This window comes from Diadema antillarum, unplaced genomic scaffold (assembly GCF_040938485.1).
Source record: "Diadema antillarum isolate AM-2024a unplaced genomic scaffold, OU_Dant_1.0 seq00000681_RagTag, whole genome shotgun sequence".
Taxonomy (NCBI): Eukaryota; Metazoa; Echinodermata; class Echinoidea; order Diadematoida; family Diadematidae; genus Diadema; species Diadema antillarum.
In genome coordinates this window covers 65,288-87,630 of record NW_027271586.1, presented here as the reverse complement: position 1 = coordinate 87,630, position 22,343 = coordinate 65,288, and the positions used below count along the sequence as shown (strand labels likewise).

The 22,343-nt window shown below is 37.1% G+C and overlaps 1 protein-coding gene across 1 annotated transcript in view; it reads left to right on the top strand.

Moving 5' to 3' along the window:
- LOC139737084 (complement C3-like) overlaps positions 1-22,343 on the top strand; it is a 57,430-nt gene that overhangs the window by 5,507 nt on the left and 29,580 nt on the right. The window contains exons 4-11 of the mRNA XM_071647761.1: positions 108-344; positions 5,330-5,512; positions 6,017-6,142; positions 6,720-6,788; positions 7,727-7,939; positions 8,870-9,052; positions 11,582-11,656; positions 12,795-12,849. Of these exons, the coding sequence (XP_071503862.1) occupies positions 108-344; positions 5,330-5,512; positions 6,017-6,142; positions 6,720-6,788; positions 7,727-7,939; positions 8,870-9,052; positions 11,582-11,656; positions 12,795-12,849 (1,141 nt within the window). The remainder of the gene's footprint in view (positions 1-107; positions 345-5,329; positions 5,513-6,016; positions 6,143-6,719; positions 6,789-7,726; positions 7,940-8,869; positions 9,053-11,581; positions 11,657-12,794; positions 12,850-22,343) is intronic.

Sequence of the window (22,343 nt, the reverse complement as noted above, 5' to 3'; positions counted from 1 at the left end):
ATGTATCAAGTACAAGTTCCCAAAAAATTTTGGACTCATTTAGAATTTTAAATGAATAATCTTGAGTTAAGAAGAAGAAGATGTCGTGAATGATTTTGATGTTTCAGTTGCAAGCAGGAAGAGCAGCAGTGGTCATAGATTCCCTGGATACCGCCTTTGGTGAGGACTGGTTTGAGGAATTCTACGATTGCCGCTTACACGCTGAGGCTATTGTTGAAGAGAGAACAACGGGCCATACTGAAGCAGCTATCGACACTACAGCCATGGTTGTGTCCACGCCCTTTAAGTTTTCCCACAAACACGCTGTGAAATTCTTCAAGAAAGGTCTCAACATTCATGTCAAGGTACTTTTTTCGGATTCGCCATTTTCACTGTATTAGGTGGAAAGGAAATTGGCGCACAGATCAGATATGATGATTCTTAGTTATCAATTCTTAGATATACAATTTATAATCGTCTACCATCAAGTGTCTCTTAAATTGAGACGCACACACACACATACACACACAAAGAGAAACTCTGTATTCATTCATTTTCTGTTGATCTTTATTTTCATTTCATTCTTAAGGCAAACATGGCTAATCCGTTCTCGATACAAAAAAAAAAAACATACAATCATAGCTGGTGACAAAATCACTATCATCATTTCCCTTTTACTGCTATTATCCCTCTCTTTAACATTGACAACGATAATAAATCACTTACAGTCAAACCAACTACATAACACTAACGAAACAATACCGATTACGATACACAGTTTACATCATATTCCGTAAATCTTATCCTAATATATACCATTTGAATTTATGCATTTTATTCTCCTTGATTTTTATTGACATATGAAACTATATTTCCCTTGATTGTGTAAATGTAACGTATCATATTCCACTTTTAAGATAATAAAATTATATGCAATAAAAAGTTTATTATACAACTCAAGTATGAAATCTTTCATAAAAGCTCTATTAGCCCCCACACAACCGAAATAGATCATTACCTATCATAATTATCCTAAATAATCAATCAAACCATACAATTCTTAACAAAATTTAACATCATCCTCTCCTCTAAATCAAATTCCAGTCCCATCCAATCCATCCCGATTCAATGCAAAACCATAAACCTAAATGACACGAAAGACACCGCCTTCACTCTTGATGAAACGCTTAAATACCAGTTTACCACTTTGCCGTAAATTATTGAAGACACCGTAGCTGCACACACATTACTAACAACGGTAATGATTATATATATCAAAAGTAAAAACTTAAACATCTGTTAAAAAAATTCCATTTCACCAAATGTAATTTCTTTGTCTTTATCCTGATACCCCTTCACATTGATATAAATTTCTTCATAAGTAGGATTCATACCCTCCGAAATCATAAATAATACATAGTAATCTGGTATCATAGCTGACACAGAAAAAAATAAATGATATTCCCCCGACTGTTGTAAAAATATATATGAAATAGAAAAATAAGCTCCCGTCCCATTTCCTTCCCACCATTGCATGTACATTCGATGTAAAAGCCGTTTTACCCACATAATTCCTTGAGGTTTTATAAATAATTTTAAATCTGTCATTTACAAGAACACGATCACGATATTGATGATAAGAGGAAACCCTTTTATTTCAAGTTCAAAGCGATTAAAACTCAAATTTCTGCCATTACCTGCTATAGAACAACAAAAGGCGAAGAAATATAATTCAATTTCGTGTTTTTTTTTACCCCAACAGGGTAACTATTCCCTCCATAATTCAACATTTTATATCACATTATACAAAAAGTGGCAAAAGACAATACACTAAGCTTAAAAAGACATTCTTGAGATTAAAAAAAAAATCACAAACAATGTACGCAATATTCATCATTTGCTTCGGTACTTTATGATGTGTTTTCTTAATATTCAAAACTTCCTCTATTCTTTGCCATCTCTTTTTGATATGCCATCTCTACGAATTCTTTTTCACTGGTAGTAAATTTTATAAAAGCTTGAAATTGAATTCTTTCGATTTGTTTCCTTTACAATAACATAAGTTTCTTTTGAATATATTCATCCAATTAAATGATGAGTCGAATATCTTTTCCCTGCGTATGCAACATCTGTTACTATCGGAACAATGTGTACACAAACTTTTTTGTTGAAACATCCTAAATACCTCTTTTATGCTTTGTTATTCTTATTCTTAATTTAGGAATTTCTAATGATCTATTATGAAACTTTATACATAAATACGCATAATTGCTTATCCATGATTTTGAGATCGCTGGGTGTAATTAAATATAATAAAAATCAATGTTTGCTTACTTTTCTGTCGTTTAAGTTGAAACAGAATTACCATTCTTGAAAATGTCTTTGAAAAGTACAATTCCACTTTGATACAACCATAATAAAATAAAGTATTTATGTGAAAAATTACATCTGTATTATGCCATAACATTTGATGATTTACTCTATGTACCGTGGGTTGATATTTCAAACAAATATTATTCTTTATCATTAACCAAGCGTCTGATATTTCAATATAAAACAATGGCCGTTGATTCTTACTTATCATTTTCATATTCAAACAATGCAAATTGGAATTTAGTAAAAATTCTAATCCACCAAAAGAGTTATACCAATAAAAACACATTTTACTCCATGTTCCTTTGTTGCACCTATAACGCGTCCAAACCATCTCAACCGGAAGCTGAGTTTTTGCATGGAAAGGTAGATCATGTTAAGGCTCCTTTTTCAAACTCTTTAATCATTATAATTCGTTTCACTTTTTCAATTTTTGCTTGCCAAATAAACGTATATGACAAATTATTCAATCTGTTGGTTGTTCTTTCAGGAATTGTGTCAACCGTTAGTATATTAACTATCTGACATTATAGTAAATCTAAGGTCTTTACAAAGATCAATCTACCAAAAAGAGTAAATAAGTTTTCGTTTTCTCCAATTGTCTAAAAGTCTTTGCAATTTCATAAGTTTTCCCCCCAATTTAAAGCTCGTGCTTTATCCATATCAGGTGAAACATAAAACCCTAAGCACTTTGTGGGTGTGTCTGCCCACACTAAATCAAGGTCATCGAGTGACCATTTTGACTTGCCAGCTCCCAGCCATATAACTGATGTTTTGCTCTTTCAATATTCAGTTTTGGCCCTGCTACATTTCCAAATAATTCTAACTCTTTACTTACTTTTTCTAATGACCGTTTTTCTGAAACAAAAAATTATGCGTCATCTGCGTATTGTAATAATTTTACTTCAAAATTTTCCTAAATCTTTAAAACAGAAATACCATTTATACACTTATTATTTCCTATTCGGGTCGACATAAATTCTGCAGCAGGCACAAAAAATAAAGTTGAAAGTGGGCATCCCTGTATAATGCCTCTTTGTATAAGCCAGTTCACAGTTAGCACTAGTCTGCAATGACCTCTCCAACCACAGACCTTGCAAAACATGGGCTAATCTGCAAGAAGAGCAATTGAAAACAGCCATGCAGGAAGTGGTAATTTACGTGTCAGTGCTGCATATCAAAATGGCCTTTGCTAATGTTGTTGAAAAGAATGCACATTCACCTGTAAATACCAATCTGCACCTGGTTCATTTATATAACACATTTTCCATGAGGCCCTATCTAGGCTTGAATAATACCTCAGCTGCAAAATCCATTTCAAAAGAAGGTCTGCAATGACCTTTATCTGCACATGCTCATGTTGGAACTGTGAACTGGCTTATTGAGAAAGACTCAGATATCCAGCCATTTACATACACTGAGCTGCGAATATCTGTATATAGTATTTTATCCATGTCTGAAAAATATTACCAAAATTAAATTTGTTTAAACAAAACTAAACAACACAAAATCAAAATCAATATACATCAAAAGCTTTTGAAAAATTTGCCATCATTATTGCGCCATCTATTTTTTCTTTTCATGAATTCAATAATATCGATTGTCATTCGTATATCAAAAGCTGATAATCGATTTTTGATACAACCAGTTTGATCTTCGTTTACAATTTCGGCAATTATCTTGTAGTCGCAGTCCAACAGTGTAATTGGTCTCCAATTTTCTAAATGTTGCTGATCTCCTTTTTTATACATTAATGTTATGAGTCCATTTTTTGAGTTTCAGACCTTTTTTTCTCTTTCAAACATTCATTAAGAAAATTAAGAGAATTTAGATTATAGTTAAAGTCAATCCTCTTCTTTCACGACTACATCTTCAGCATTATCTTTAATAATCCAATATCACTATGTAGTGTAACTTTAACCCATACGGGGTCCCCTACTTTCTGTAATTTCCATTGATTACATAATACATTCATGTTTGGTTCTTAGTTTTACATTTAATGCAGACGATTTTTTTTTTATTCTCACGAAGTATTTGAAAGGCCTTAAACACACTGAATTTAGAGACATTTAAAGTATTCCAGTGGTTCCGATGTAATAAGTTGTCATTAAATATTTTCAAGACAAGTTAGATTTTTGTAAGATTTACGCTGCTTAATTTTCCAAATATTACTCATTATATTGATTACTGTATTTGCTTCGACGAACAGCCAGTTGCTGAAAATCTATACACTTTTCGTAGCCTGTATGCTATTGATTCAAATTTGTCTTTTAGAATGATCACAATGTTAATACTTCAGTTTCTAGAGGAATCGGAATCGTATCTGCCTATTGTATACCATCTGAGAAACATGTTTTCCGAAGTCTTTGTTTAAAACTGTACAATGCCTTAGGGGAAACTGTGTCCTTCTTACCCAGTTTCTCAATTAAAAACATTAAAAGTTGATGATATTCATACTTTTTAAACAGCAATTTTCATGCACAAATACACTTTCCACCAACTTCCTTCGTATTAGTAAGTATTCATTGTTACCCACAGAGCCGATCATCACATTATCATCTTGAAAACTCAAGAATTGTCGTAGCTCAAAATTTTTCACAACATCACGGCCCAATGGTTTGACTTTTTTTTTTTACCCGACAACCTTAAACAATATAAATCCATTTATTCTAAATAATAATAATAATAATAATAATAATAATAATAATATATACATATATATATATATATATATATATATATATATACATATCAAACAGCTCGAAGATATGATCTGCACTCAATACAATATGTCTGATCATTAGAGCATGTTGCTACTCATCTGGGTTTTTTTTTTTCTATTCACTGCTTTCATTCGTTTGCATGTGCATCATAACATAACAGCCGTCAAAGGCCGTGTTACAACCTTCCTGTGAGCCTGTTCATTAAGCTGTTTTTGTTTGTTTGTTTGTTTTTTTGTTTTTTGCACACCAAACAGATTGATCTGCAATACGCGGATGGAAGCATCGCATCAAACGTACCCGTCAGAATCAAACTAAAAGCCACGCGGGAAGACGCATCGGAAACCGTTTTCTACAACCAGCAGCTGCACACTAATGCGGAAGGTCTGATAGCAGCGGATGAAGATACTTCTGATGACTACACGTCAATTGAAGTTGTGGTAAGTTCATCGTCAAGACATCACATCAAGAAATCCAACTATATAGGAAAATTGTAAAATCGTTTTACCTATAGTATGCTGCTTCAAATTTGAATTTCCCCTTCACCATTGTTCACGTATGTCTGGAAATATCTTGCTGTTTGGTCCTCTGAACATCAACTTTCCACAGTCATAGTTAGTTATGACCTTCTTCTTCTTTTTAATTCTTCTCCTTCTTCGCTCAAGGGTGGGGAAAATAACATAGTACATGAACAAATGCTTTAAATTTCGTCAGTATTTCATTGGGCATGACTGTGTCCATGCAGAAAATATTCCATAGTAATAGTATTATAATTGAAACATGTCTGTTTGGAATTACGTGACATCAATGAACCTGGCAGTGTATAGAAGGGTCTTCGAAAAACAAAAAGTCGGCATAAAATTTTTCATCAACTCTCTCTATGACCCTCCCCCCCCCCCCCCTCTCTCTCTCTCTCTCTCTCTCTCTCTCTCTCTCTCTCTCAGTGTCAAACGGAAGTCGAGGAGTTCGGCGAGAACCAAGCTCTACTAACATTTGAAATGATGCCGTACGAACCCAGTGTTGACAATGAAGTAATCACAATCATCATAGACGACTTGGAACCTTTGCAGGTAAGACAAGTACTATCATTACAAAGATATGATATCAACCTTAAGAAAGGTTGATATATGAATATATATAAAAATATAATAAAATATGAAACCTTGAGAGTGACATTATAGACTTCATTGCAATTATGCTTGTAGCTTCTCCGAAGAAGTGGTTACCTCCTGGTCTAGAATAAGTGTTCTGCATGCGGAAGCCCGGTCGTTTACAAAAATGTTTTTGATTATATTTTGAGTTTTGAGAAAATTGTAAATGTCATGTTTACCAGGGTTTCAAACTGTGCGTCTCCAAGTGACTTGTTGCCGTTTAAACCCCTTCGTATTTTATTTTGGATGAACGTTTATTAGCTCATGTAAGATATAATGGCCTAAATTGCTAATGTCCGTTACCAATACCCTAATAATACGGGGTACAGAGATCGTAGGGGATCTCCAAACGATTCTTAAATAGGGCGAGCTTGTTGACTGCACCTAGCGTATGGTTGCTACAGATGACGATTACTTATTTTGATCATCAGAACTGGGTATTATTAGTTCGCAGGCAGCCCTCGAATGCTATTAAATCATATCTTTCCTGATTCAGGTTGGGAGATCAAAGTCTGTGGAAGTCTACAGATCAGCTTCGTCTGATAATGTCGATTTACATTACCTGGTAAGTACTTACCTTACGATGTACAAATTGTGTTCGATTAATCCCAAAGAAATTTAAATTTTATGACGTTTCACATTGACAATACTGGAAAGAAAGACAACTCGTTATAACACTGTTTTACTTGATACAATGTATATTGTTTAGTAATTTATAATTGACATTATTGGTTTTTGTATGCTGCTTTATCTTATTTTTTTCTTTTCTTGTTTATATCTATTTGTATAATCATGTTTTTGATCTCTGTAATTTTGTTTGATGTTGTTTAATAAAAAAATGAAAGATAGTAAAAAAGAAAGACAGAAAGACTGCGTATTTTTTTTTGGTCGGGATTTACTGCTAAACGACAACGTTTGAGTGCAGTGAATAGGTATCACCAGCACGATGTCATTAATGCTAAGAGTTGGTTTGAGAAAACAATGAGGAAAAAAAATTAGTAGTCATGTCGTTCTATACAGATATCATATTTAAATTTGCCATTTTTCCTGAGGCATAAACCACGTAAAAATAACCCTGCAATCCATATTATATAATATTTTTATATATGTATATATATATATATATATATATATATATATATATATAGATATATATATGTATAATTATGATAACTGCACTACTTTAAAAAGGAAAGTTACTGGAAGTTTTAGTCCACATGGTGCGTTAACATGCACTGTAAAACGGTTAAGGCTGACCTCAGGCGCTGACGTAATGTACTACGTTGCAATGCGCCATGAATGCGAAGTGATAATAAACAAAAAGGAAGTGAGGTTGTGTCATTGATCACTGACATTTTAGGGATATACCATGTAAAGGAAAAAGAAGATTCCAACTGGGGACGTTTTAAGTAGGTATGTGATGCACTCCCTGTAAATATAGTCTCAAACGATACGAATACATGAATATTGTCATCGTTTGCCTTTTCGTTTCTTTTCACGCAGTGCGTGACAGCCGGTCGCATCGTACAGTCAGGGACACTTGATAACGTTGGCTCAACCCCAGTTCTGCACATAAATGTTACACAGGAGATGGTGCCGAGAACACGGATCATTGTATATTATTTCACAACTGAAAATGGTAGGGTTTACGTTACAGCGGACTCTTTGCTGGCGGAAGTGCAGGAACAGTGTGGCGACAATGAAGGAGAAAGTGGGGTAAGAAGAACACATATTCGTGTGCGCATTTTCTTTAGACACAGCCATTTATCGTTGAAGCAATTACAGCATAATTGCAAGGACTGAAATTAATTGTGGTGCCTGTCTTTAAAATTCATAATCATTAGAAACTGCTAAGTGACAGGCGATTAGTATCGTGATAACAACTGTCCACTAACTATTGATAGAAGCTATCAAAGTTATAGTTTGTGTGACTGGGTAGAAACTACTATCATAATCATAGCTTGAGTCAGAGTGTCAGTTGACAAGTGGCGTCAACTTGTACCGGTTCAAAGTGATAGCGCCTGCTATGCGTGGTCGATCTAACAACTTACTCTCTAAAATAAATCGAGTGAAAATATTCACTCTTAAAAGAGTGAATACAAAAAAGAGTGAAAATGTTCATTTTCACTCATTTTGGAGTGACCTCAGGGATCACTCGAAGATTTTGGAGTGATCCCTGAGGTCACTCTAAAACGAGTGAAAATGAACATTTTCACTCAAAATTCACTCCAATTTCACTCTAAATTCACTCTTTTTTGTATATTTTGAATATTTTCACTCGATTTTTTTAGAGAGTAGTGCTCACAGGTGGTTATAGTTCTCCAAGTCATCTCACAAACACGCTTTAGTTGATTTCAATATTCCCCGTCAAACGCACTTGTTAATAACCGCGGCTGTAGTCCTTGGTAAATTGTCGTGTGTACCCAATATGGTAAGGAGTCTTCTCTTGACTCCTGTAACGAGTAATGATAAAAGAAAAAATCTATAAAGAAGGCAAAGTAGACTTCGAAACGTGGCCGGCCATAGACCAACGTGTGATATAAGATCGCAAGCTTGATCTCCTGCATAAATCATGTATAATGACTGGTTTAGGTGAAAGACACAGGATGAATTGGAAAAATTGTCCTTCTCTTTTGAACACGTTAGGTGACTATTACCAGAGTGGTTACTCAGAACAGGGAGATTGTTGAGGACCCAAGAGAGTACTTGCCGCCCCATGCTGCCGTGAACTTGGAGATAGACGCCCCCAGGGATGCTGCCGTGGCAATCATGGCCGTTGATACGGCTGTCTACCTCTTAAGAGACAAGGACCGCTTGACCAGACGGAAGGTATAATTATTCAAGTTCACCCAAACATACGTGTTAATTTAGTGAGGTTGTCACTTTTACGAGAACTCATTAGTAAAAGTTTTGAGAAAAATCGGACAATTCTTTTAAAATTTATGAATTCTTAAAGCTTCAATGCCGCCATCGCTGGATGAGAAGACTAAAACAGAATTTAACGTCACTGCGGGACAAGGATATAAAGAAAAGAATAAAAACACATTTCTACATTATCTTCATATTTCTAGAAAATGGAAAGAGCATTGACTTATCTCTTTCAAGAGGCAGTGAGAACACTGTCACCCTTAACCAGTGGAAGTAACAAGTCGAGGGAGGCTTTGTTTTCATTAAAACAAAAACAAAAACATGAAAATCTGTGGAATTCTTGTAATATGTTTTATTATTATAACACTGATGTGTTTTGCTAATAATATTGTTTTATTGGGTAGCAGTCAATGCTGCCTCATATTTAACGTATCTTTAATTTTGACTGCATTTACAAAACGTTTATTGATTCAATACCTTTCGTCATTATGGAAATAAACGTTTAGTTTTAGAAACACTTCATCCCTCAAGGTAGAAATGCCGTTTCATAATCTAGAAAAAAAATTATGGGGAAATTACAAATGTCTTCTACTCCTTAAGCAGCCCCGTGAGTTAAAGTTCAATTCAATTCAATTTTGTTCGAGTCGAGTCGACTCTATTGTCCATTTCTTGAAATTTGTTTTGTTTGCATGCATACACATTTCATCGTTATATGAATGTAGTGCATACATACAGAGCAAAGATAAAACGTAGATACATAGACAGGATAGACATACAAGACATATACAACACTATACAATATCGGTATTAACGGACAAGTTCAGCTTCAGAGACATGTGGGTTGAGTGAGTGCAGCAATATTAGTAGAACACATCAGTGAATGTTTGAGGAAAATTGGACAATCCGTTCAAAAGTTATAAATTTTTGAAGTTTCTGCTCAGTCATGGCTGGATGAGAAGACTACTACAGCATGTGATGTCACATGAGTACAACGTTATAAAGAAAGCATAAAGAAAATTCAACATATTTTCTCTTTTCTCTCATAACTAAGGAACGCTCGACTTCTTCCTTTAAGAAGGCAAGGGGAATAATATTACCCTTAACATTTCTTTCAGAAGGCAAGGGGAATAATACTACCCTTAACATACGTCAGTAACAAGTCGAAGAAACTTTAAAATAAAAAGATACAGTTTTGTGAAATTCTCTTATTATTTTTCTTACATCGTTGTACGCATGTGACATCACAAGCTATAGTAGTGTTCTCTTTCAGCCGTGACTGAGCAGAAACTTCAAAAATGCATAACTTTTTAACGGACTGTCCGATTTTCCTCAAACTCTCAGTGATGCAGTGTTCTACTAATATTGCTGCATTCATTCGATCCACATGTATACGAAGGTGGACTTGTCCATTAATGTCAAAGAAACATGGCACTGGAGGAAATATTAAACTGAAATAGGCCTATGAGTCAATATTGCGTTGGGGTGATGTTCGTGTTTGCAGGTATGTAAATGCGTGTCAAGTTGATAATGACTATTATAACAGTTATAAAAGTTACAGGTGAGTGTACTTCTTAATGATTGCATGAAATATTGAAGGTTATGTGTGAGTGCGTGTGTGTTAAAGGACAAGTTCACCTTCATAGACATGTGGGTTGAGTGAATGCAGCAATATTAGTAGAACACATCAGTGAGAGTTTGAGGAAAATCCGATAATCAGTTCAAAAGTTATGAATCTTTAAAGTTTATGCTCAGTCATGGCTTGATGAGAAGACTACTCTAGCTTGTGATGTCACATGAGTACAACGGTATAAAGAAAGTATAAAGAAAATTCACCCTATTTTAACTTTTCTCGCATAACAAAAGAACACTCGACTTCTCTCTTTCAGAAGGCAAGGGGAATAATATCATCCTTAACATACATCAGTAACAAGTCCAAGAAATGTGCACTTTATTTAAAAAGTAAAATTTTTGTGAAATTCTCTTTTTATTTTCATTATATCGTTGTACGCATGTGACATCACACACTGTAGTAGTCTTCTCATCCAGCAGTAATTGCGCAGATACTTAAGGAATTCATAACTTTTGAATGGATTGTCGGATTTTCCTCAAACTTTCACTGATATGTTCTACTAATATTGTTGCATTTACTCAATCCACATGTACATGAAGGTGAACTTGTCCTTTAATGTAATTGAAGTTGGGTCTATTTTTGACAAATATGTATATCACATCACGGCCATAATCATTCTTCTCTTGAGTCAAATTGCAAAATGACCATAACATGGTAGGATGATTCACATCCGACTTTCAAACAATATTGATATACAAATAATATGTTATAATGCTATATCGGGCAAAGTCCAAAGCATTAGTGTTATGATTCATACGTCATATCGGACCATCGTGGCGCCCCATGCACATGACATGACCCATCATCCATTACTAGTATCTTTGAATTGTAGTCTTGTTTCTGTCCTTGTCCCCGTGTAGATGTTCAATCGAATGAAGGGGTATGACGTTGGCTGCGGACCGGGTGGAGGGCGTACGGTGTCAATGGTCTTTGAGGTGAGATTATAAGACAACTTTGATGACATAATGATCAACGACCCCTTCCGGTCTTGTTTAAACCACGATTGGATGAAATCACACACGTGAGAAGCGTAATTTTCCGAAATATTCCTAACGGAATTTTAACTCGAAATGGCATATGTCCTATAATTGTATAATAAGTGTCACAAAATTGTAGCGCATTAATTACTAAAAATCAACTTCACTTTCTGTATACATCCCTGAACAAGAGATATTCCCCACTGATGTCTAACAGTTGCATAGAGATCAGTGATATTCCTCCTAAGTTGCTTAACCGAAGACGTTTTATGATTATAGAACCTCGTGCATGACGTTGTGCAGACGGTACTGGAATTTCACTCCTAGATGTATTCTAAAATTTTTAACATCTTAATCTTGATAGATCAGAATCCTCTGTGTGGACTAAAAAAAAAAAAGCATCATTGACTTCCCCCGATTTGGCACAAAAAAAAAAAGGATTGCAAGTCTTGTTAAAATAACAACTTACCGTATATAGCAACAGCCAATCAGAAAGCTGGATGCAATGATATTGCAAATGGGGCCCATGTCCTCTTTATCTGTTGACATGCACACGTACAACCTATAATTTTAGATCAGGCACAAAATAATAATACACTATCATCTCTTTCGTACTTATACGTAACTAGTTACAGAAGGTACTAGTATACTCGCAGACCTGTCGCAATTCAAAACTGCTAATTACAAGTAATTATAATGAAATGTTATAAAGCAGATGTACCACACATTATTTCATTGACGTGAGAGCTGTCCCTGCAAGGACAGCTCGGGAAGTAAATTTTTCATATTTGTTGTTGTTCGGGATGGTTTTGTTAAGCCGTGGAAATCATTACTGACTGCTGTTATAGGGACCAACTCATTTGTACACGATGAATCATCCTCGTACCATACCTTCCTTCCCGCTCCGCACACACGCTCACACTTTACAAGTGAGATGAATTATGATTGAGTTGTGATTGAGGTTTTTGTATCGTTTACAATGTGTTTGGATTTTATTTACAAAAATACTTCAAAATTGCTTGAGTGACAATTTTCTTTCCCAAAAGGATGCACATTTTACTCCAGTACAATTCTGCCTCGATTATTTTGATGACAGGACTCTGGAATGACGGTGCTTACAAATGCTCAACTCGATGTCAGCACACGCGAAGGTTAGTAGACATACAGGACAAATTTGCCCTTTTGATAATGAAAGTAAAGGCGGGAGAGATCCTTCAGTCACATAATGCTCTGCGTCCAACGTTACGTCCAAAAAAGTCTTCTTTTTTTTTGCGGACTCCCGCGGATCCTTTGTCGTCACCAGAAATGTGTACAAAACATACGGGGAAAAAATGCGGGCGATACGGACAGATACGACCAGATGCGAATACTTGCGTCCACTTGCGGATATTCTTACGAATTGGCACGTAATAGTTCTGAACACTTTCGGAGAGTTGCGGATATTTTCGGATAGTTACGGATAGTTAAAGATTGTTATGCCCCAGTCACACAGTGCTTTACGATGGGTTACGTCCGCCGTGGATAGATACGAATGAGTGGACGCAGGGGGACGCAGCGTGGACGCAGGCATCCGCAGGGACGTATGTAGACGTAACTCTCCGTAACTCATCCGTAAAGAAATGCAAAATGACGTCGCCAAACCTGCGAAATTTTGAAATGTTCTTTCGCAGAACGCTACGGATGCAAACTTACGCAAAAAACCAAACGTAACTAGTTAACGTATCACAACAGTTTCGTCCGCTTACGGATATTTACGGACAGCTACGGATGCTGCGGACAATTACGTCCTCGACGTTTTCCGTTTTCCACTCGCTTGGGAACACAGAGACTCGTGGGAAGCCACACAACTCGTGTTGCCAAGCTGCAGCGCCTTCACCTGAAGGAATGCTACAACACAGTCGGAGCGGTGGAATAATTTTGCGAAATTTTGAACATTTCAAAATTTCGCAGACTGGGCGCCGTCATTTCGCGTTTCTTTACGGATAAGTTACGGATAGTTACGTCTACATACGTCCCTGCGGATGCCTGCATCCACGCTGCGTCCCCCTGCGTCCACTAATCCGTATCTATCCGCGGCGGACGTAACCCATCGTAAAGCACTGTGTGACTGGGGCATTAATAAGGCATCATCCCACTTAAGACTCTTGAAGGAACAAAGCGTAATTATTTCTATCGGCAAGCTTCAGTAAACCGTATTGTTGCGCGGGCAAAAATAAAGCATTAAGTAACTTCCCCAAGGTATTCTGATAAGAATCCTTTGAGTGGTCCACAATATACAACCATGCTTTTCATTGGACCTATCCATTCTTTTTTACCCTCTAAACGTAACTTTCTTTGCATGTATATATCTTTATTTGTGAGTATCATTAATCCTTCGAACAGTCGAATGTTTGCAGCAATATAATTCCTTCTTAATTCTCTGCTTTGTTTTGTTGGGAAAAATATGAAAATAAATGCTTCAAACAAGAAAGGAGATAGTTTTTACATCCCGGGTAATAAAATCAGCGAGACACTTTTCGATTTTAACTTGAGTTTATGCATTTTTTTAATCTTGATATTCCGAGAACATTCCCCAAATTTGAAACAGATTTTATGTTCCAATACAATTTAACCCTAACTAGGCCGGGGGGGGGGGGCCCCCCCCCCCCCCCCCCGACGTTCTGCGCGATGTATCGCAATCGCAAAAAGCTATCGCCGCGACGTTTCGTGACTTTTTTCTTTCGAGTCTCCCGCATCTTTTGACACCAAATTTGCGACGCCCGGGCGCACAGTTCTGAATTTACGCATTAATATGTACATGCATGTCAGGCCAAAAATTGCTCAAAAACGTGAATTCATGTACAATTTCAATGCAAACTGTGCTTACAGGCAAATTTCATAAAAGCATGATTATTTTAATAATAATAATAATAACTCAGTATTTATATAGCGCTTTTCAATAAAATCCTCTAAGCGCTTTACATGATATATAGCATACCTAAACATAAACTACTGCATAATCCAAAATACTATAATTTACACAGATAATTAATTACTTAAATAATAATAATAATAATTATATAAATACACGGTTATTTACACTACAATGAAAAACACAATACTCTCAACAGGCTGGTAACATTTACCCGAGCAACTAATTAAGAAAGAGATAAGTCTTAAGTGCAGTTTTGAAGCTGTTGAGGGATGGCTGATTTCTTAGGCTCAAGGGGAGTGAATTCCAGAGTGAAGGGGCGGCGACTGAAAAGGCTCTGTCACCATGGGTGTGGGAGACTACCTTAGGGACTTTTAGGAGATTCTGTTCAGCTGATCGTAGAGAGCGGGATGGTTGATATGGAGAAATCATGCTAGAGATATATGTGGGAGATTTTCCTTGAAGACTCTTAAATGTGATAACTAGGATCTTGAACAGAATGCGCTTATCGATGGGTAACCAGTGTAGTTGTTGAAAAGTATTAGATACATCACGTTTCCTAGGAACCCTCTGGACAATCCTGGCTGCAGTGTTCTGGATTCTCTGAAGTTGGCTGATCAGGGATTGTGGGAGTCCAAACAAGAGGCTGTTATTGTTGTCAAGTCTACTGGTTATAAATGCATGAACTAAAGCCAACGTCGCTCGAGTAGTGAGATACTGTCTAATCTGTCATATCCTTCGGATGGCTATCATGGCAGAACGGCAGATAGAGCTGACAGGTTCTTTCATTGTGAGATGTTGATCCATGATGCAACCAAGATTCCTTCCGAATGGGGATGCTTCCACCACCAGATCTCCAACTCCAACGGACAGCTGTTCAGGCATATGCCGAAATCGCGATGAGAAATGAACAATTTCAGTTTTTGCATCATTCAGTGTAAGCATGTTCTCCTGAGACCAAGCTTTGACATCTGCGAGGCATTCACTGAAAAGAGAGAGTAACTGAGCCCTGTCACTCGATCGGAAAGTCAAATAAATTTGGGTGTCGTCAGCGTACATCGTCACTTCCAATCCATGCGCTTTAACAACATCATATATCGGAGCACTATAGAGTGTGTAGGTAAGTGGACCCATTACAGATCCCTGTGCTACACCACACGTGTCGCTGTAAACGCTTGAAGATGAACCGTTGATCATCACGACATGGGATCTGTTGGCCAGGTATGACTGAAACCAGCTGAGGACTATACCGCCAAATCCATAGCGTTCAGCCAACCTCCGGAGCAAGATTTGATGGTCGATAGTATCGAAAGCCGCACTATAGTCTAAGAGAACAAGCACGACTTCCTGGTGGCCATCCAGCAGCGCCAGAAGAATGTCATTCTGGACCCTTATCAGAGCTGTTTCCACGGAATGATTGGCTCTGTATGCTGACTGTACATCTGGCAGAAGGTTATTGATATCCAGATAGTCCTTGATCTGGCTTGCAGCTATTCTCTCAACCAACTTTGCGACAAAGCTCAAGTTCGATATGGGACGGTAACTACTGAGTTCATTACGAGGAAGGTTGTCCTTCTTCAGCCTGGGTGTTACAATTGCCTGCTTCATGCTCTCTGGTACTACTCCTGTCTGAAGACTACCGTTGACCATCTTTGTTAAGATAGGAAGTAGGGCTGACGAACACCTTTTCAATAAAGACGTCGGTATAGGGTCCAAATTACATGTAGAATTTGATGTTAATTAATTTGATAGTTTCCAACACTGTGTCATCAATGACAACATCAAAATCCCTCAAAGTAGCAGTACAATTCTCAGTAACTTGAACCGACATATCTCGAAGGGGGCAACTGTTTAACTCAGCCGTCAATTTCTGGATTTTCCCATCAAAGAAGTTTCCAAAAGAGGTGGCAAGTTGCAGGTCAGAGTCATGTTCTGGAAGAACTGTCTGTGACGTGGGTGCGGAGAGGCTGCTCGCCAAGCGAAAGAGGGCGCGGCTGTCAGCAACACGTACCTTTTCCAGGAAGTAGTTGGATTTTGCTTGCAGAAGTTCCTTGTTGTATGATTTACAACTATCCTTGTAGATTTCTTTGTCAACAGTTAGTTTCGTTTTTCTAGCACGACGTTCCTTCTTTCGTCGCTCTTGCTTAGCACGGCGCAAGCTCTGAGTGTACCAAGGTGCATGTGGCCTCAAGATAACATCTTTCTCTTCTATTGGAGCATGCTCATCAAGGATTCGTCGAAGCTCTCGATCACAGAGTTCCATCAGTTGTTCTGGAATAGTTGGTAGATCATCACTACACACTAAGAAAAAATGATTCATTCTTGCACCTTTTAAGGGTGCAAAGTGATGTCACACTGGTGGCTCCCTATGGGTGTTATCTTGCACCCTCGAGAAATGGGTGCAAAAGTGGTACCTTGCGCAAGGGTATAACCTTGCAACCTGTGGGTGCACCTTTGCACCGCCAAAGAAGGTGCAACATTGCACCCTTTATTGAGGGTGCGAAGTGGTTCCCTTGGGTGCATATTTCCACCCACACTAAGTGGTGCTAAGTTGCACCCTTTTCTTGAGGGTGCATCTTTCCACCCACACTAATTGGTGCTGAGATGCACCTTTCTTGAGGGTGCGATCTTTCTCCCTTTAATTTTCGGCGCAACTTTGCACCCTCTCTTGCCTCTACTTTTGGTTCAACTTTACACCTTTCGTGAGGGTGCAAAGAAGCACCCTGAGTTCCAAGATTGTAGCCTCTTTTGAGGGTGCGATTTTGTGCCATATATATAGGTATAATGTTGCACCTATGTGGTGCTTATTTGATCCATGACTGCAGCAAAATTGCTTCTTTAAAGGAGCCAGTCAGTGTCACTGTCTACGTCTTTAGAGGCGCAATGTTGCCCAGTATAACCTCAAGTGAACCTTGAGATTACTGGGCAATATTGCGTCTCTAGAGGAACAGGCAGTGACACTGATTGGCTCCTTTAAAGAAGCAATTTTGCAGCAGTTATGGATGAAATAAGCACCGCATATTTGCCACATTATACCTATAAGGTAAATATACTTAGCATCACATAACAAGGTACAATTTAGTTACTTAACTACTTTAAACCTTGAATAGTGCGAACTAATGCAAGCCTGTTTGCTCAGTATATCAAACTTATGCTGTTGTTGCACTTTGCAAAGTAAATAAGATTGGTGTAATTTGGATCCTGTGAATCATGAAATGTGTGCGTGGAATTTGTGAGTTTTGAAATGTTAATGTAGAAGTTAACTTATAGTTGTGTTTGAATGACATACTAAAACCAAATATTTACCCAATTACCTTTCCAATGAGGTGAGCACTATCACTATCTATCAAACAAACCCTCTAGGCAAGAGCATACATCTGCATGAAGGAAGAGGTAAAAATATGATATACATTTGTCTGGATACGTTTTATTCAAAACGTACTTGAATACGTACTTATTCACATAATCTATAAGAATAAGATATGCTTTTTGCCAGTACACAAAGCCTCAAAAAAAAAAACAAAAGCATGCTACGTACATTTCTAAAGTATGCACCATATCTAAAAAAAAAATGTAAGAGGATTTAACAAGTTGTTTGTATGCATTTAAACGAATAGGCCTACATATTTCCATGCGTACAATATTCATGTAACAGTGACGTCATCATGAATCATCAAAAAGATATGTTTCCAGCATAGACATGAATTTATCTAAAATTTGAAACATGTCTTACAATTAGGAGTTTGTTCTATAATGACGATGCCAATTGTCTTAAAGTCCTTATCACGACATGTCTTGGTGTTCACACTTATTCAAATCATGAGATTCTTGGCACTTAGATTACGACTACAATTTATTATGGTTTAGATACTTAACTGACATACGCATACCATATTCAGGTATACGGGCATTTCGATGAAAACATCTAAATACAAGGTATAATTATAATATGAAAATCGAACTTGATACCAGCCCTTATGGGCTACCAATGGAGACTAGGCAGAATCGTAGTTATCATGGTTATGTATTCAGATTTTGTTTTGGGTGATCAATTCGAGTCCCTCGAGCTGAGATTTCGGAACTGCAATGAGCAAATCATCATAATGACTCCAGTGATGACTAACAAGTGACTGAGAATAATACATGCACCAGTTTCTGTTTCGTTGTTCTATACATAGAAAGTTGTTACGTTTTCCAATCCTCTGTAGGCACACAGGGATTTGCAGATCACCTTTGGCTATAACGCCATGGTCGCGTGCAAAATGATTGCAGCTTATCTAACTTGTAGTTTCCGAATAGGGGACTACCGTTCTTATACATATTAATCGGATGATAGACCCCGTCAAAGAGTAAATTGCGGATATCGTATACCATTGTCAAATCCACTTTTTGTTCTGTACACAGTTTCACTGGACTCTTATGAACCACTTAAGCATTACCAAATCATGGAGTATAAGAATATAATCTTATGTTATTTCCTTGAAACGGCTGCATTTGTATGAGCGGGAACAGTTTGGCATCATACATGACTAAATGCATGTATTATACAAGGTTTCAGGACACTTTGAACCGTGTCCCCCCCCCCCCCCAAAAAAAAAACACACACAAAACAAAACAAAGCAAAACAACAGCAACGAGTGAAATGTTGTATACCCTAGGCCCATTAGTGTATGATCTTTGTCCTTTGAATACCTTGCCCATATTTTTCAACGAATAAGCATCTGGATGCAACGTAGGTATATATAAAATGATTTTTTTAAAGGAAAATACATTTAACCACTTCAGAAATAACTATGGAACAAATAGCATAATATTCACACGTTCCCTTATTCCTAAATGACGTGACAGAAAACTTTCCTCACCGAAATCATTCTGTCGTTATTTAAGTACAAGACATTAATGATTATATACCTAGTTCGATTAAAAGTATACATGGAGTCATTGCAAAAGTATCTAATGAATAGCATGCTTCAGAACTACATCATAGTCATTTATTCTATGACGCTAATGATAGAGTAATTGTTCCGCCATACTGCCTGGCAGGTTGTAGTCCTCCTACAACGTTTGTTCAGCAAATAAGGCACAGAATAGAATTTTGCGAATTTTACACGCTGTTGCCAAAGTATCTAATCTTCTTTACCACTATTCTCAGACATAAGGTATGCTGATGCTGTATGAATTAGAAACGGAAGTTTCACAAATATTCACCATCTAACAAGGTAAAAGCGAAGTGATGTCTTGCCCACATATCGAATTTGTGATTACACTGATTTTCAAATGTAAGCTCATTGACTTTTTGACTGTTGACGGAGTCGGACTTCACCAATATCAACACTTGACAGCCATCTTTAGATGTTCTGGGGAGTGAATTTGGTGGTCATATAGCTCAAAAGTGTGGAAAGTTATTAAAAGAACACCACAATACTATGTCGACAGTGCTTACAAGGTGAGATACAAAGAAAGAGCACGAAATGACATTGTAGAATTTGACAATGACCTACAATATTTGACCTTGAACGCTGGCACCCACAAGGTGGTAGAAGTAACTTCATCCAATTGTACATACATATGCAAAGTTTCATTTGGATACCTCAAACAGTGCTTAAAGGGGAATGAAACCCAAGTGTACCCGTGGATTGGAGCAATATCATAAGAACACATAAGTGAACATGGAAAATCGTATGATCCAGTGGAAGTTATGCATTTTTTAAAGTTTCAGTGTCACTTTCATGTATGGAAACGTATATGACGAAAATATCAAGGGAATTCCATTAAATCTGATTCTAAATGAAAAGTACAAATTGCCTCCACTTATTTGTCGTTGCCATAATGTTAAGGGTAATATTACCCCCACCCCCTTCTGGAAGAAGTAAATCAAGTGCTCCTTTTGTAATGCTAGAAACGTGAACCTATGCCTATTTTCTTTACATTTCTTTATATAATTTTCCATGGTTGACGTCAAAGATGTAGCTTTCTCATCTCGTAATGGCGGCACTGAAACTCTAAATATATGTGTATATCTCTTCAACGGATTTTCCGATATTCCTCAATTTGTGACGATGTGTTCAACTGCTAAAGTAATCTCCCTGCATTAACTTGTCCACTTGTACTTTTCGTTTCATTTCCCTTCGTGATACAACGTTGCCATAATCGATAACAGACTGATGTACGAACGGAGGGACAAGCTGAACAACATCATTTCTCTGGTGACAATTCCTTGTAAATGTATACACCATGAAAACTTTAGGCTGGTAAACTATATCAAGACAATTATTGAACAATATTGTTAATGAAATGCCGTAGGTTTTTCTTCGTGATAGTTGCCTGTTCAGATCAAGGCTTGCAATGTACTGCTGAAGTATGCATCGGGTGTTTCTGCCTTGTCTGGGATACTGAAAGCCACAGAGCACAGCAGGCCGGAAACATTGTAGCGAAGGAAGACACGATTGTATACAGGAATTCGGGCAGATTTCACAACCATCCAGCCAAATAGTGCGCAGCATTCACAGTGAAGATTGTGGGATTTAGTCCTGCCAGGTTCTGAACGAGATTTTGGCATGAATAAATAATGACTGAATAAAATTTCGAAGGAAATAGGTCGTTTACACTATAGGCGGTTTTGTTGCTTACATAAACTAACAGGTTGCAACTATGACCATTGACCATACAGAAAATGGAAAATTACACTGATTGCATAGATCTACTTCAGGTTTCTAACGTCTTTTGCTGAAATAATGAGAAATGGTTTTGAAATAGCTGCGATATCCAAAACAGAGCAATAATAATATAATATAGGACTCACTTTTTATCACGATCGCTGCGTTTTATTTTGTTTTTGGATGGCTCATCCATTTCAAAACCAATTTTCATCAAATAATCTTTAGAATTCCTAGAATGGCATACTCTCTATTATTTCATAAGTAGGTTCTTGGTATATCACAAAAAGTTAAAAGCCCAAATCCTCACCTCCACCAATACTATACCATCCCTTTAAGCTTTGATATTGGTTAATAAACAAATCCGTTCGGATAGATTTATTTCAGCTCTTTGTCATATAAGTAGAACATGATAATGTTGCAAAGAAATATTCCTCATATTTCTAGTCACAAAGCAGATGTAATTCCCGTCTCCCATAAAAAAATAAAAGTGCAGCACTTACTTTGTCACAGACATACAGCATGTCCTCTCCAGGCAGACGGGGAATTAGGAGACAGCATGCCGACATCACTAAGTTAGAGCTGAAAAAAAAAAGAATAAATGTGGAATAGCCTGAGTAAAGTCATGTTGAAAAGAAAAATGTGGCGAATTTGGACTGAGATGAAAATACACACCTTTTATGTAGGCCTGCATACATTTATGACATAGGGCATATTCAAATATTCCCACATTTTTCCTGACCAACTCAAAGTCTTCATAACATAAAATAACAAAGTAAGACAACATCAAATTACATGCCACTTTAACATCAGTTTGCTGTATATTTCACACAGTTAGGAAAGGAGTAAGACTTATAGACCTCAGACATTCAGCCGTTGCTGAGCTTGCCACAGATGATGGTCCGGGTGCTGGCCATGGCAATGGGTGTAATGATGCCCATATGGTTGACACCTCTAATCCTGCTACCACACACACAAAAAAGTGAAAATATAGCCCCCTCTACTTATTCATAACATTGATTTGATTTACTTTGATAATACTGGTTACAGAAAAGAAGATTACTCCCCCCCCCCCTCA